We start from the raw sequence: 17,525 nt of genomic DNA on the forward strand, positions 1-17,525 counted from the left end.
TTTGTATGTTCGGAAGGAATCCATGTACCTATGGTAGAGCTCTTCTCTACGACAACCAAGCATATTAAAACATGATTTTAGAATGGTCATATTGGGATTGGTTGGATTTGGAGGGTGAGGAGGAATAAGATTAGGAGGTCGGTTAGAACGACTCAAAGAAGTCTTAGGGCGTTTTGGGTTGGACATGGTTTAGGAATCAGAATTGGATGGGTAACCTTGAAAAATTTGGATTGAGTAGAAATAAAGAAGAAATAGGGGTTTTAACCAAAACCCCAACGGATGCATCAATGCATGGCCTTGTGCATCGATACACATTCAATGAGTGCATCGATGCATCTTCATGATGCATCGATGCACATTCAAAGGGATACATCGATGCATTTTCATAGTGTATCGATGCATTATGCACAAAAATGTCAAAAATCCGTTTTAAACACTTAAAATGCTAAATAATTTAGCTCTAGTGGTATTGACAACTCATATATTGAAAATTAATCATGTTCAATCAATCAATTTTATCATTAAACTATATTTGAACATAAAATTAATTTTTACTAAGAATCATAAACTCCCCCTAACTAATAGCAAAGAATGCAATAAAAAATTATTATTATTATAAGCATTTTTCATTTATTCTTAAAAGTGCTAAAATAAATTTAAACACTAAGTGAAGACATGTCAGTTAAACCTAATTCTCTCGTAAGTGTCCAAAATCTTTCTTTGTCTAAAGGTTTTGTAAAAATATCTGCTAATTGATGCAAAGTATCAACAAATTCTAGAACTACATCTTCCTTAGTGACATGGTCTCTAATGAAGTGATGTCTAATTTCAATGTGCTTAGTTCTAGAGTATTGGATGAGATTTTTAGTGAGACAAATAGCACTAGTATTGTCACACTTGATAGGAATGGTACCTACTTCAATTCCATAATAAAAAAATTGTTGTTTCATCCATAAAACTTGTGCACAACAACTACCGGCTGAAATGTATTTCACTTCAATGTAAGATAATGCAACACAATTTTGTTTCTTTGAAAACCAAGAAATCAGCATATTTCCAAGGAATTGACAAGTACCGGAGGTGCTTTTCCTATCTAATTTGCATCCTCCATAATCTGCATCAGAGAAGGCATGCAAGCTAAAGCTAGAGTCTCTAGGATACCAAAGTCCTAAACTAGGAGTGTCCTTAAGATATCTAAAGATTCTCTTAATAGCTAGTAAATGCGATTCTTTAGGACATGATTGAAATCTAGCACATAAGCAAACACTAAACATAATACCCGGTCTACTTACGGTTAAATAAGCAAAGAGCCAATCATTGACCTATATAATTTAACTTCCACACATTTACCTCCTTCATCTTTGTAAAGCTTTGTAGATGAGCTCATTAGAATGCATGAGGTTTTCCATTTTCCAGTCCAAACTTCTTGAGCATATCTTTGACGTACTTAGCTTGATTGATGAAGATTCCATTTTTTCTTTGCTTGATTTGGAGTCCCAAAAAAAATGAAAGCTCCCCCGTCATGCTCATCTCGAATTCACTTTACATTAGCTTAGAAAATTCTTAGCAAAGAACATCATTAGTAGAACAAAAAATTATATCATCAACATAAATTTGAACTACTAATAAATCTTTACCTTTATGCTTTAAAAACAATTTAGTGTCAACCTTCCCTTTTGAAAAACCTTTTTCAATTAAAAAATTTGACAATCTTTCATACTAAGATCTAGGAGCTTGTTTTAAACCATAAAGCGCTTTTGTCAATTTAAGAACATGATTTGGAAATTTTGAATCTTCAAAACCAGGAGGTTGTTCCACATACACTTCTTCTTTTATAAAACCATTTAAAAATGCACTTTTAACATCCATTTGATATAATTTAAATTCATTGAAACATGCAAATGCTAATAACATTCTAATTGCTTCCATCCTAGCTACGGGAGCGTATGTTTCATCATAGTCTATGCCCTCTTCTTGAGTATAACCTTGAGCAACAAGTCTAGCCTTGTTTCTCACTATATTACCACTTTCATCAAGCTTATTCTTAAATAATCATCTAGTACCTATAGTAGATTTATTACTAGGCCTTTCAACTAATGTCCATACTTTACTTCTCTCAAATTGATTTAACTCTTCTTGTATAGCCATAATCCAATGTTCATCATTTAATGCTTCTTTAATATTTTTAGGTTTTATGCATGAGATAAATGCAATATAATTACAAATATTTCTAAGAGAATATTGAGTTGTTACCCCTTTTGATGGATCACCTATTATTTCACCATCCTTGACATAATTATATTCTCTTGGGTAAGAGACTTCATTTTCTTTAATGGTTGGATTCTCGAAAGGGTCTTGAGTTTCCTCATCTTTCGTTTCTTCCTTAGATGATGGTTCTCCAACGTCATGTCTAACGTCATTTATGTTTATAATACCTACATCATCATTAACACAAGAATCCTTCCTCGGAAAGGGATTATCATCGAAAATAACATGTATAGACTCTTCTACAACTAAAGTTTTTTTATTAAATACTCGATAAGCTTTAGAATTTAAGGAATAACCTAGAAAATTCCTTCATCACTTTTAGCATCAAATTTGCCAAGATTGTCTTTACTCTGTTGTTTAAAACAAAACATTTACATCCAAAAGGATGAAAATAGCTAATGTTAGGCTTTTTATTTTTAAAAAGTTCATATGGAGTTTTCTTCAAAATAAGCCTAATCATTACTCGATTAATAACATAACAAGCGGTATTTATGGTCCGCCCAAAAATATTTTGGCAAATTGTTTTCACAAAGCATGGTTCTAGCCATTTCTTCTAAAGTTCGATTTTTCCTCTCAACAACTCTATTTTGTTAAGGGGTTCTAGGTGCTGAAAAATTATGACTAATACCATTAGAATTATAAAACTCAGTAAATCCAAGATTTTCAAATTCAGTTCCATGATCACTCCTAACTCTAGTTATGGAGTAACCTTTTTCGTTTTGGATTACTTTTGAAAACGTGATGAATTTTTCTAATGCTTCATCTTTAGTACTTAATAATAGAACCCAAGTATACCTAGAATAGTCATCTACCAATACAAATGCATATTGTTTTCCACCCAAGCTAGTAGTTCTAGATGGCCCAAAAAGATCTAAATGGATCAATTGTAATACTCTACTAGTGGATACGCCATTAATGGATTTAAAATAAATTCGCTTTTGTTTTTCTTTAGCACAAGCATCACATATTTTATCATTATCAAATTTCAGTTTAGGCAACCCTCTTACTAAGTCTCCTTGAATTAACCATTGCAAAACACTCATGCTAGCATGTCCTAGTCTCCTATGCCATAACCAACTATCATGCTCATCTTTAGCAACAAGGCATAAATTAGTCATATCTATGGAATCTAAATGCACCATGTAAATGTTTCCTATTCTATGACCAATAAGCATAATCCGATTAGATACAATGTCAATGACTTTACAACCATTAATATCAAACATGACATTGAATCCCTTATCACACAATTGACTAATACTCAATAGATTATGTTCAATCCATTCACATATAAAACATTCTTAATTTGTATGGAAGAGGTATTACCTATAGTGCCTATACCTTCAATGTGACCTTTTGAATTATCACCAAAAGTCACCTCTCCTCTATTTTTAGCATTGAGCTCTATGAACCGGCTTTTGTCTCCGGTCATGTATCTTGAGCATCCACTATCAAGGTACCATGAATTTGAATTTGTTTCACTTGCCTTGTAGCAATGCCCATTTTCCTACAAACATAGATTAATTTTTAATTTTTGGTACCCAAATTCTTTTGGGTCCATATTCATTAGTTTCCAAAATCCTAGTCCCCTTAGGTATCCATTTGTGTAGGATATCCTTATCTTTAGTAGTAATGAGTTCTTTAGGAATCCATTTATTTCTAACGATTTTTCCATTAGAGGTTCTTCGGAGACCTCTATGATTGTAGTTTTTAAAACTTTTTCTAACAAAGCTGGATTTTGAATTTTCTCTATTTTTAAAACATTTTGTTCCAACTTTATTAAAAGAAGCTTTAAGATCATCAATTTTCTTTTGATGATCATCATTGACCTTTAAAAGTAAATTATGCAAATCAGAAATTTTCTTTTCAAACTCTTCTAGTTTGATTTGCACATTTTTTATTTTACTTTCAAGATCATTGTTGGTCTTGGATATGAGATTATTTTCATTTTTCAATTTCGAAATATCATTTTTATATTTTAAAAATAATTTCTCATAATCCGAAACCAACCCATTATATTCCTCTAATAACTCATCATAAGATAAATCATCTAAATCAAATGAGTTAGAGGATACCTGAGAATCTTCCCCAAATACCATCAAGCACAAGTTTGCTACTTCTTGTTCCTCTTCATTGTAATATTCTTCATCGCTCCACATAGCTATGTGAGCCTTGTGCTTATTCTTTGATTGACCCTTTCTCTTCAATTATGGGCAATCATATTTGACATGCCCTGGTTTCTTGCATTCATAGTAAATGATCGGGTCCTTCTCTTTTGGTTTATTTTTGAAACCTTCATTTCGTTTGAATTTTCTTCCTCGATTTGGCCTCATCATTTTTCTGAATCGTTTGGCAAACAATGCCATCTCCTCGTCATCGTCATCTTCATCCGAATCACTCTCATCTTTTATTTATTTGAGAGCAACTCCTACGTTCTTCTTCTTCTCCGTATCCTTCTTTGGCTCATCTCTTTTCTCAAGGTCTTCCTCTTCTTTAAGAATCATTTCATGTGTGAGGAGAGAGCCAATAAGCTCATCGAGAGTTAAAGATTTTAAGTTCTTAGCCTCGATGATCGCCGTCTTCTTTGATTGTCAAAGTTTTGGAAGAGAGTAAACTAACTTCCTTACAAGCTTGTTATTTGGAATGATTTCTCTATATGACTTGAGACTATTGACATTAGTGGAGAATCTATCCGTCATAGCTTTGACATCTTTATCCGGTTTTATCCTGAAATTTTTATAGCTATAAGTTAGAAGACTAATTTTAGATTTTTTTTACCTCGTTTATGCCTTCATGAGTGACTTGTAGTTTTTCCCATATCTCCTTGTGGTTTTACAAGATGAAACTCTCTCGTATTCATCCGGTCCAAGAGCACAAAAAATAATATGGATAGCTTTGGAGTTGAGCTGGAACATTCTCGTATCTCCTTCACTCCATAATCTTGGATGAGTGGAAGGTTTGATGTATTCATCTTCTATAATATTTCATGCTCCCATGTCACTTGCTTGAATGAAATACATCATCCTATTCTTCCAATAAGCATAATTAGCTCCATTGAAGAAAGGAGGCTTGTTGATGGGCAATGAATCAAGACCGAAGTCAGAGTTTGAAGTAGAGGCCATTGATGTAACTCTTCCCGGATCTACTCAAGAGGTGATTAAACCTTCAAATGAGTCAAGCTCTGATACCAATTATTGAGTTAATTGATCGACAAATATGGCCAAGATGAGGGTGAATTGGCAATAAAAATTTCGGTGGAAGCTTTTGCAGAAAATTGAAAATATTTGCACAGCGATTTAGAGTGGTTCGACTTTCTCAACCAAAGTCTACGTCCACTACCTTAGCTATACACACTAAGGATTTTCCATAAATTCACTAATTTGTCTTTCTTTTGAGGACAAAGAGTAACCTTACAAATCCCTCAAGAATTATACCCCAAATTCTTGAGAACACTCTCTCCCAAAGAGTACAATACAAATTTTGTAAACTTATAAGAAAATCCTCACAAGGCAAGATGTTTGCACAATTCTAGAACAAAGAAAGAACACTCAAGGATAATACAATTGAGCACAATAAGTGTTCTTGAAAGCAAAAATGAATATTGAATGAAATAGGCTTGAAAATGCTCAAACTTGAGGTTTGATGCTTTCTCTTTGATTCTCTCTTGATTCTTGTTGATTCTTGTTTCTTGTTATTAATCAATGGCTTCTAAGCTTGTTTAAATATGCCTTCAATTGATTCTGAACGTTGGGGATGATTATTGGAGTCAATGGAGCCGTTTAAGTGTGAAAACAATTAATAAAATTAGTGGGAGCTTCTGGTGCATCGATGCATAAGGCTAGTGCATCGGTACACTATGTGTAAAATTCAAATATTTCGACCATTTGACCCTTAGTGCATCGGTACACTGATAGTGCATCGATGCATAAATATGCTTCGATGTTTTGAAAATGCCTGAGTGCATCGATGCATGGCTTGTGCATCAGTGCATAAAATCAATTCGATGTTTTAATATATATGGAGTCCATCGATGCATGGTATGTGCATCGGTACACAAAAGCCATTCGATGTTCAATTAAAACAAGGGTGCATCGATGCATTGATTTATGCATCAGTACACTTACCTGAAAAATTGATTTTAGGCTCGTTTTTGGTTCAAAATACTTTGTGAAAATTGTTTCAAAAATATTTTAAGGATAAAACATAATTTTACACATTAGTAAGGATTGAAATTTAACTTGGAAAAACTTAGAGTAATATTTTGATATTCGAATATACTTTAAAAAGATTATTTGTAAAATCTTAAAATTCATTTAAACTTAGTTTGTTATATCGAAAAATCAAAATGTTTTCAACAGTTTGTGTTTTTAAAGTAGGGTAGAGTTAAAGTTCAATGTATGTTAGATTGTAAGAAATAAACGTTAAACATTTAATTAGAAAATTATATAGATAGACGAAAGGGTCATCTTGTAAAATAAACAAGATTATTTTGATAGTCGAATAATTATATCGAATATACTTTAAAAAGATTATTTGTAAAATCTTAAAATTCATTTAAACTTAGTTTGTTATATCGAAACATCAAAATGTTTTCAACAGTTTGTGTTTTTAAAGTAGGGTAGAGTTAAAGTTCAATATATGTTAGATTGTAAGAAATAAACGTTAAACATTTAATTAGAAAATTATATAGATAGACGAAAGGGTTATCTTGTAAAATAAACAAGCTAAAATCACATTAATTGAAACTAAAAGAAAATCAAATAACATAAGTTGAAACATTAGAAATTATGATTACATGAGTGGTGGTCAACGATTACGTGATGACGAAAGAGATTGACAGTTTCTTCTATTGTGGCCGAGATTTCTACAATGGCTACATCTTAAGTTTTGTCTTGATGTATCTCGAATATCCATATCACAATGAATTTGTAACATCCCAAACTATGGGTTAGTGATTAAATTGTAAAATTCCAGAATTTGGTGATTAAAGTGGAAAAGTTGAAAGGTTCAATGATTTATTTGAAAGTATTTCCTGAAAGTTTTTAGTAATTATCAAAAGAAATAAAGGGCAAAATGGTCATTGAGTAAATAAGAGAATAAAATAATATTTGGGGTTATCTTATAACCCACATGGAAGAGAAATGTGGGAAACAAATGTTTCCATACATTTCTCTCATATTCTTCTTCCTCCTCCCGTGAAGGCTCCAAGGCAAAGGTGAGTTTTCTGGTTAATCAATTATTTGTTGATTTTATGAGTTAGTTTTGATCATTAGATGATAACTAAGCTTAAGGAAAGCTTAAGTTATCTTATAATCAAAAGATGAAGAAGTTATGAACGATTTAAGTGAAGGGGTTTTTAAATGAATTTCTGTAAAAGAGTTGATAAGTTGAATTTGAAGTTAAATTCGACTTGTCATCAGCTTAATTAAGAGATATGAAGTGATAGAATTGAATTTAGAGTATATTGAATGTTTGGTATGATTATTGAAGTTCATAAAGAGGAGAAGATTTTGAGCTTTAAGATGAGATAAATGAGTAGAATTTAGTTTAAGTATGTATATTTGAGTTAAGAATATGAAAGGGAATGAAACATGAAGAATTTAAGTTGATATAGTGAATTTTCGTGCATGAACATTGATTTTCTGGGCTTGAACGAAAAATTCCAGATTGCGCAGGGGGAACAAATACCCCTGGGGGGTACCGATTCCCCCCTAAAGAAAAAAATAGAATTTTGGTTCATTAAACTAGCTTAAGCTATTAACATCAAGTTTAAGGTTTAGGCTTCTGATAATTGTTTTGGAAATTATGTTTATGTAGATATTGAGCCTAAACAAGTTCCGAAACAATCAAAGAATTATGATTGAATCAAAGCAAGGCTAAGGTGAGTGCACATTGTTTAGTATATGATGTTCAATGGAAAATAAGACTTGTGATAAGTCTATTTCCAATAGTAAAATGCATGAATTCATAGAAGTATTTGTTTACTGTGATTTATATGTGTGCATAAGTATATGTGTTATTGATATGAATATGGTAAATAAAAGGGATTAATGGTTATGATAATAATAATAATAAGGATAATGAAATAATATATATATGAATAAATATGAGAATACATGCTTAAGTGATGAGCTATGTAAAAGTAAATACATGAAAATCATATATATTTAATGTTATAGAAGTGATTATGCAAAATTAGGAGAGAAGTTATATGGGAGTGATATATAGACTATATGAAAGTATGTATATGAAATTATGAGACAAGTGATTAAATGCTTAAGAGATATAAGCAATGAGATAGGTGACATGTGAATCACATGAAAATGATTTATGTATAAGTTTATATGTTATTCTATGTGTTATGTGATGTATATATGAACATATGGGAATAAGATAGACATATGTGGTTATATGAGTCATGATATGAAAAATAGGAGAAAATGAATATGAGATATGTGAAAGTGAATATATGTATACAAGACATGACATATGTGCTTACATAAGAACATGAGAAATAAAATAAGCTATGTGATAAGGATATAGAGAATGAAATGAATGACATGAAATGTATGTATGCTTGATTATATGAGTGATATATTCTTGTAATAAAATGAAACAAGTCAAATGATATTGAAGTATGTGAATATAGTATATGTGATATGAGATTATATGACAATAAGTTATATGAGGTGAATGATATAATAAATGTGATAAGAATATATGAGTTTATGTGAAATAACATGATAGGTGATAAAACCGTGAGCCTATATGATTATGTGATATATGTTACATGATATGACATGTGAGTTTACATGAAAAAAATGAGAAATGGTATAAGCCATATGAAACGATCTATGTGAATACATGCACTTGTGATACATGTGATATGATATGAGATATATGGTTACGCATACATGTGGTATTTGACAGAAGAGAAAGAACAAGTGATATGAAATTCCAGGAAAATGTGATATAACATAGTGATAAGAAGCCATGAGCTTATATGATGTTGTGATATGAATGTGAAAAATGATATGTGAAATGTCATAAATAATATTGCCCATGTTATGTAATATGAGAGCTAGTGGTATAGTTGCCATGCCAAGAGTCGAGGGTTTACCTATGTTCTACGGAACATATGGACAAAATTATCTATGTCTTTCGGGACATATGGACAATATACCTATGTTCTAAGGAATATATGTACAATTTACCTAGGTTCTTCGGGACTTATGGACAATTGTCGAGGTTCTTTATGACATCTGGATAGGTCATTCGGGATATTTATATGAGCTGTGGTGACAGTATAGTGGTGCACAACCTCAATGTACTCACATACCTTAAGTTCTCAAAAGTATACATGGGCTAATACATGGGATTTTAAGAGAGTAAATAAATCAATTGATGTGATACTATGTGTGTTTTGTTATGAAATGATGTATATGCTTATATGATAAAAAGAAATTAGTGATAGTAATATAAGTACCGATAAGCATGTTAATGATATATGTATATGTGTAAATTGATTATATGAAAAGATACACGATATACAAAAATGGTAAATACAAGATCACATGACAAATGGGTTAATGATTATGATAGAGATTATGATAATGATGGTATATGTGTATGTATACATTTTGTTATATGAAATGTTTTATGGTTTCCATTTTATGTTTATATGCCTCACTAAGTCTATGACTTAGCGTGTGATTGTTTCATACGTAGGTTTGGAAAGCGAAAAAGAGAAGTAAAAGTTGTGCAAGACATGTCAGTTTCTCTTTTCCAAAGATCAGATCAGAAAAGAAATGTATAGTATGTATTTTGTAATAATGATAGTGGTTGACATGTAAATAAAGGATTAAATCCGATATGTTCTAATCGGTTTTGAAAAGTCATATGATTGAGTTTTGTAATGTTTTAAATGTGTATATGCAATTGATAAATTTTATACGGATGAAAGCTTAGATTTTTTACGAGTTTATAGTAGTTTTACGGAAATATAGTAGCGGTACTGTAGCAGGGTAATCGGTTCCTCTCTGACAATCTAGAAAATTTTAACATTTAGTACTGTTATTTTGTAAGAATATCGTTTGTAAAATTTTATAAGAATATCGTTTGTACCTCAAAATTTTATAACAAACACAATTGAACAATAAATGAACATATTTTCTTAATATAAGTTCAAATGTTATGATATTTTGTAAGAATATCGTTTGTAAAATTTAATGTGACATCTCAGACTCGTATCCGGGTCGGGTACGGGTTGGGGTGTTACAAAATTAGAGTGGATTTTGGACGACCTGACTATTTTAATAAGTTTGGATCTGGTATAATTAGAAGTCAAGTCTAAACCTCATTTGGGTCTTTTTCATTAACTATGGGGTGAAACTCATATTCATATACCTTGAATACTTCTGAAAGTTGGTATACAGATCCATATAATGATTATAGTCTTGAAAAGAAAATGAGCAAGTTGCTATGACATGGGAGCATGAACACTTCAAAACTTGAAAAAACCCACAATCACATCATTTGTCTCGTAGATTAACTCTGAAAGAGTTAGATTCAATCTCTTACAGAGGTCGTGGCATTTCTGTGACCCGAAATAATTCTTGAATACGAGAAAAGCTTATTACGGACATGTTGTTTGATGCCGCAACCTTTTGCTACATATCTGCTACTAATTGTGGGTGATAAACATGATCATTTTGTATCCAAGTAAGAGTTTTTCCCCCAAGCTTGGCAAAAAGTTGACCCAAACAAAAATACATCGTTTTAGCCAAAACAATTACTGGTAAATGACGACCCCCTTTAAAGTTGAATTGATTGCCTCAACCATGTTGGTTGTCATATGTCCATATCGATATCCACCATCTTATGCGTTTGTCCACTTTTCTTTGTTGATTTCACTGATGTAATTATATCCATGTTTATTTTTTCCTCGCAATTCTTGAAGCATAACCTCAAACGTTTGAGGTGAGAGTTCGTAACCTAAGCGAAATGAAGTAGTTAGTATAAAAAAAATGATTATGGGTGAGAAATGACATTGGGAAAAATGTAACATACCTATGCGTATAATTATTTGTCGTTTATTATTCAACTTATATCTTCCATGATAGTTTGTAGCAATATGTCAGATACAGAGACGATGTTGGACGCGTGGAGGTTTCCACATTGTACCCAAAGAATCCTTTGCTGCTTTGATTCCAACTCCTTGGTCTAGAATGATACAAATATGTTCCCTCATGATAACATGTAACTGCAGATTTCTCAGGAAAAAAACCCAAGACTTCGTATCTTCTCCTTCAACAAGGGAAAAGACAACAAGAAGAATGTTACGATTACCATCTTAGACAACTACCAATAATAAAACTTGCTTGTATTTTTCATACAAAAATGTACTATCAATTTGGACAACGTGTTTACAGTATTTCACTGCATTAATACATTGTGGGTAAGTCCAAAAAACACGGTGGAATTGGCATCGATCTCGAAGAACTCGATCATTATGGTAGGCATGTTGAGTTTTAAACTCAACCATTGTCCCAAGATTCAGTCGTTGAACCAGGTTAAACCAATTGAGTAATTCGTTGTAAGATGAATCCCATTTGCCGTGTAGTTTTAAAATGACATTCTGTTTTACCTTCCATGTTTTTTTGTAGGAGATGGTGTACCCATATTGAGATGGTGTACCCATGTTTTATAATGACAAATCACGTTGGAGTCCAAGTTTGAATGATCCTAGTTGATCCCCTGTACACAAAATGTATGTGGACCGGTGTATTTTGTTAGTTCTTATATACCTGTCTTTTTCCTCTTTGAAACATGAACCATCCTGTTGCAACCGTTATCACGTTGGACACAATAACAAACATACTTTTCGGTGGTAGATCGATCGACTCTGGACTAAAAAAATTACGAATATTGAAATTCTTAATTTCCATCATCGCTTCTTCTTTAGATGTGAACTTCATTCCATGATATAAATCACCATCATTAACTGATGAATGCCTCCCATAGTCTCTAAAATAAGGCATATCAGGAAATTATGGCCCGTACGTCGTATCATTGTCAGCTTCATACATGTGTGATGGAGGTCCGTATTGTACCATATTTGTAGGAACTTCATTCACATCATCGTTAGAGTCTATGTTGAATTGTGGTGACTTGGGTTCAAGGAATAATCCAGTTTCAACACCACCTGATTCTGACTCACGAAGAGGTTCTTCTAGAGGAGATGAGGGTTCTTCTGTGACTTTGATGTTTAGTTCGAACAAGTTTACAGATGAATGCCTTCCTCTGTAGCTTGAAGGGATGTCACCATATGGGTTATAATTTGAGTGTTGTATGGAAGAAATTGACATATCAAGGTCAAATGTGATGGCAAATGAATGTCTCCCCTGGAACTGGAAGGCATCTACATATTGAGGTGGAAAAAAGTGGCAGATGAATGCCTTCCCTAGGAACTTGATGATATACTGACAGGAGGTGGGTTAGTCATTAATGACGTGAAATCATTACAGATTGTTTAAGTTGGACTGTCACCTTAATCAACTGGTTTATGCAAGCCATAGTGGGAGGATAAGGACATACCCCGAACTGGATGTACGCCAATAAAAATGGCATACATTTCTGTGATAGAATTCAGATTTTGACTGGAAGCATAAACCATTATAGTAACATCATCGTCGTTTGAGAGATTGAACGATGTATATGTTAAAGAAAAATTTTCAGTCAGAAATTTGTACTGCAGTGTAGCCATTCTTCTATTGTTTCCAACACGAGTCTTCCTTGAGAATTTTGTGATTAAATCACAAATAGTGATGGTTTTCCTAAATGAAAGAAGAATATAATGATCTAATCGAAAAATAACCTCGTATTCATCTTCCCCAATTTCTTTATCCTAGTAAACAACAACTGAATAAGAGCCATTTTCTTAGTTTGAGAGTTTTAAAGTTTGAAAGTTTACACGTTTGAGAGTTTGAGATTTCAAAGATATAGAGTTTTAGGATTGAAGAGTTTAAGAGATTGAGAGTCGGAGAACAATTCATGTCAATTATTTATGTTATCGAGCAACCATTGGCTTGCAATGAACCAGTTATGGAATTACTATAGTAAAAAGTAACTTCTAACTATTATGTGAATTGTGATTTATACATCAACTTTAGCCCTGATCCGAATCGAGCCTCAATAACCCAAGATAATAGCAGTTGCGTCATACTCAACAAAAATATTAATAAAATTCTCGAATTGTTTTATCATTTGCTCTGAAATAAAACCCACATGAAGATCATTAACGAGCACCCAAAAATCTACTTTCTCCAAAGAAACTATCATCGGATCTTCCCCTTTTGTATACGATGCAAAATTAGAAGGTAAGAGTTGAAATATCAAAGGTCTTCGTATTCCAAACGATCAACATTGATTTGATAAAATTAGAAGGTGAGAGTCAAAATAATACACACATATTATAAATATGATAAAATAAGAATTGTCAAAAAGATTATTTTACTGTATTATTAGATTAACATTGGCCATAAATATTTTTAATTTTAAAAAAAGAGTTAAAACAATATTCATAAAAAATAATTAATGAATTATTTGAGAAGAGACCAGTACTAAGGGCAGGTAGCACTAAGGGTCAGGATCATTGAATGAAGAAACAATTGAGTTGATCCCAGTCGTCCGTTCAAATTCCCAATTTATGTAGAGCGGGAAAAATAATATATCTGCTGTTTTTCATTGCCAAATAACAATGCTAAACCACAACGAAAAAAGAAGAGAAAGAGAACAGAAAATGGCGCCTAGGGTCTCGAAACGAAAGGCGATGGAAGGGGACGAGGAGCAAGCCAAGCCTCAAGTTGTAGAGGCGGTGAAAAGAGTGACTCGAAGCATGACAAGTAAGCCGGTCGCCAAAACTCAACCCAGCAAGGACAGACCAAATGCAAAAGCAAAGGCCAAGGCCAAGGCTAAGACGAAGTCCAGTCCCAAGAGTCGAAAAGAATCAGTGGAGGATGCTGCTCACACAGCCAAAGCTTCGCCTGAGGGTTTGACTGCTGCCGACGGTGGGTCTTGCGACAAGACTGTAGTAATAGAACACTGGTAAGTTTCGCTTCACTGAAGATTAAAATTTAAGGTTTTTTTTTGCGAGAAAAGAAATGAACACGACACGACTAGTTGAGGTTTTAATGTTGCAAATATTTTTATTGTTCTGATGTCCATTTTGGATTTCTCTAGGTTTAGGTTTTTGAAACGGTTGTCAAACTTTTGGCTAACGTTAAATCATCATTGTTCATAGTTTAGTGTTCGTCAAGCAAACCAATATCTGTGACGTCGCTTGTAAACTTCCTGTGACGATGAAAATATAAATGTCAAATAAGAACATAACGTCTTGAAACTAAACTCTAATTTTGTTGTTTCAGTGCTTAATTATGTCCTTTGTAACTAATAACTGCCCCCTGTTTATGGGTCAGACATGAGCCACATGGCTTAACTCCAAACATGGCTGGATCCAAAATTAATAGGTCTAGAATGTCCCCCCTTCAATTTTGTAACAATAAGGAACATGAAATGAAGTAGCAAGTACTTGTGTGAAAAGGGCAGCAAACCCTTTTCCCCTTTTGTTTCGGGTATTTTGAGATAGTTTTATTTTAATGGATGGGGTTGAATAAAATTTGTTTTAAATATTTCCTTCTTTATGCTGCTGCTTCAAATCCTTTGGTTTATGATTCCTTTTCTCTAGCAAGCAATGCAATTCTTTCAAGACAAGGGCCTTTCAAGTCAAATATGGTTTGGAGAAAGGTGTTCCTGGAGTCAAAGTTACGCTCAACCCTGAGAAGGTTTAACCTCATATATCTGGTTTGGAGTGAACACGTCCTCTTTTTTTCCTGAAAAAATAAATCTTTTAATTATGTATTGTCTAAAGGCATTCATGTTGTGTTATTTCAACTCTATTGAAGAATACATTAGAGGGTTCTGTTTAATACCTGTAAAACATGTGCATACATTTGTGCTTTTAGATGCATATGCACCGTGAGGACTTGATTTGTTGATGCTTTTTCTGTTTTACAATTGGTTTTATTAAGAAAAGAAGATGAACTGAGTATACTAGTTTATGTTTGAATTCGAATTTCTTTAATTCCCGTCAGATTCAAAGATCCTTCATATTCAAAATAAAAGACCATTTTAATTGTTGTGTTGAAATCGTATTCATGCATAATGTTTGCAGTTGGAATCTTTTCTAACCACATTTTGAGCTACTATTTTCAATGTTTAATTGTGCTCAACTCCAAACATATTTATGTACATTCGGGGAATGTTGCTTTTAGTTTTTGATCGATTTTATGAGAGTCTAGTTCAATATGTTAAAAGGGGAGAGTTTTGATCGATTTTATGAGAGTCTAGTTCAATATGTTAAAAGGGGAGATGCCTTGATCATGATCTATGTATGGTTTCTTGAGTTTCAGTCTTTGGCTACCAGTGTTTTTATATGTGCTTTTGATTTCTATTTTGGGTATAAAGATTCTTCTGTATTTTTTTTCCTAGAATGTTTTTCTTTTGTTCAGTGCCTGTTTCATGTTTGATCTATCCTCTCATTTGTTTTTCCAAATTTCCAACAGCCAAGAAGAGGATGCTTTGAAATACGAGAGGAAGGCGGAGATACATTCATAAGTCTGCTGGTAAAACTTCATCTTGCAATATTTATGAGCAGCTAATTTATTTTTGTCTCACTTAATGTAGTTGGAGGAATCTTATCTGTGAAAAAATTAGAGTTTTCATATGAATTAGTTTTTGATAAGATGATAAATCAACTTTCTGCGTCATGGTTCTTGACAGAAAATAGATACGATAGCTTGGTTGTTTTCGGTGAAGAGAGATTAATATTTGGTTTGCAGGACATGAAGAGACCATTTAAACCGATGAAGGATCTCTACATGGAGAAGGTGATCTCGGACATCATCGAAAAGATTAAATGAAGAGACCGTTGGTGTATGAAGTTGGGGGCCTGTTGTAATTGTTTTGGCTGATTCACTAACATGTGTTGGTGAAAACAGAACTTCATTTTGTTTAACTTCATCTTAATTTTGTTGACCATTATTGTAATGCTGTCGAGTAAAGAATGATCTTAGACATGGTTACATTTGATATCATTGGCAGGCTGTGCTTGTAGTCGTAGGCCAAGCTACATCGAGTCTGGCTTTTGTTAAATGTGTCAAATTGTGATCTGAATTCTGAACCCACCATTTTCTCTTTCTTCGTCCATGTTTGTGTGGAAGAAGGGTTACATTAGCGTTTGTTATGCCATGTCCCTATTGCCTTTTTCTATTGCTATTGCCATTGCCATTGCCATTGATTTCATTAACTCGTCAATCCAATTGTGATTTTCCCCCCAAAAATTTAAAAAAGTTACTTATGGCTACATTTAGTACGGATTTTTATGAAGGTAACTTTGCATTTATTAGTTATAATTTAATTAAAATATTATTATAAACATTGGTTGCTAAATAATAAACAAAATGATGTTAAAATTAATAATAATTTTAGTTTTAAATTTTTTATGTTTTGTCAGTTTAATTATATCAATTTAGTTTTGCTTTTCCTTCTAGAAATGTTATATTATTTTCATGCTACTTTCTTGGAAAAATAATATTCTAATAATAATTTATTGTTATTTTATTATAAAATTTATTCTTATTGTTGTTTTGATCTGATGAATTTGTTTGGTTTGACAATAGGGTAAAAATATTAAATTGATAGAATTTTTAAATATAAAAATTCTAAATTTATTAAATTATTTTAAATTAAAATCAATTTAATAAAATATATGAATTTTAGATACTAAAGTTATTATATCCAGCTATATTAGACACATATTTTAAAATCTAAGGAGTGAATGACCTATTTATAATAATATATTAGTTAAACATTTAAATTATAACTTAAAAAACAATCTATTATAATAAAATAATGGTAAAAAACATGAGATGCATTTTAGCCTTTTATAATAACACGGATACCGCACTTTATATGTTGGTAAATACACATAAATGAATGCTACTGAGCGTTAGACACAAGTGGTTGAGATTTAGGAATTTAAATTTGTAAGGTCAAGTTCGAATCATACTACCGTCACTTTAATAGACAATCTATAAAGTCCTATGTAAATCTTAATTGGATCTTAGGTATGTTCTGACCCTGAATTTGAGGAATCAACCCTGACCTAAATTTTCGTGTACAAAAAAAAATACATATAA

General features: G+C 32.3%; 1 protein-coding gene across 1 annotated transcript; it reads left to right on the forward strand.

Moving 5' to 3' along the window:
• The first annotated feature begins 14,012 nt into the window (after nucleotides 1-14,012).
• Nucleotides 14,013-16,503, forward strand: LOC120149073 (selenoprotein H-like). Its single transcript, XM_039161979.1, has 4 exons — nucleotides 14,013-14,373; nucleotides 15,014-15,110; nucleotides 15,891-15,950; nucleotides 16,167-16,503. Exons 1-4 carry the CDS (start codon nucleotides 14,027-14,029, stop codon nucleotides 16,245-16,247), a joined length of 585 nt encoding a protein of 194 aa, XP_039017910.1. The 5' UTR covers nucleotides 14,013-14,026; the 3' UTR covers nucleotides 16,248-16,503.
• The last annotated feature ends 1,022 nt before the right edge of the window (nucleotides 16,504-17,525 follow it).

This window comes from Hibiscus syriacus, unplaced genomic scaffold (genome assembly GCF_006381635.1).
Source record: "Hibiscus syriacus cultivar Baekdansim isolate YM2019G1 unplaced genomic scaffold, ASM638163v2 tig00002793_pilon, whole genome shotgun sequence".
Classification (NCBI taxonomy): domain Eukaryota; kingdom Viridiplantae; phylum Streptophyta; class Magnoliopsida; order Malvales; family Malvaceae; genus Hibiscus; species Hibiscus syriacus.

What these genes read in the sequence shown, in the direction of transcription:
- LOC120149073 (XM_039161979.1), top strand. Translation starts at nt 14,027, where the DNA reads ATGCTAAACCACAACGAAAAAAGAAGAGAAAGAGAACAGAAAATGGCG. An exon ending in ACTGTAGTAATAGAACACTG is followed by an intron (nt 14,374 to 15,013) that starts GTAAGTTTCGCT and finishes CCTTTTCTCTAG; the next exon opens with CAAGCAATGCAATTCTTTCA. An exon ending in ATACATTCATAAGTCTGCTG is followed by an intron (nt 15,951 to 16,166) that starts GTAAAACTTCAT and finishes TTTGGTTTGCAG; the next exon opens with GACATGAAGAGACCATTTAA.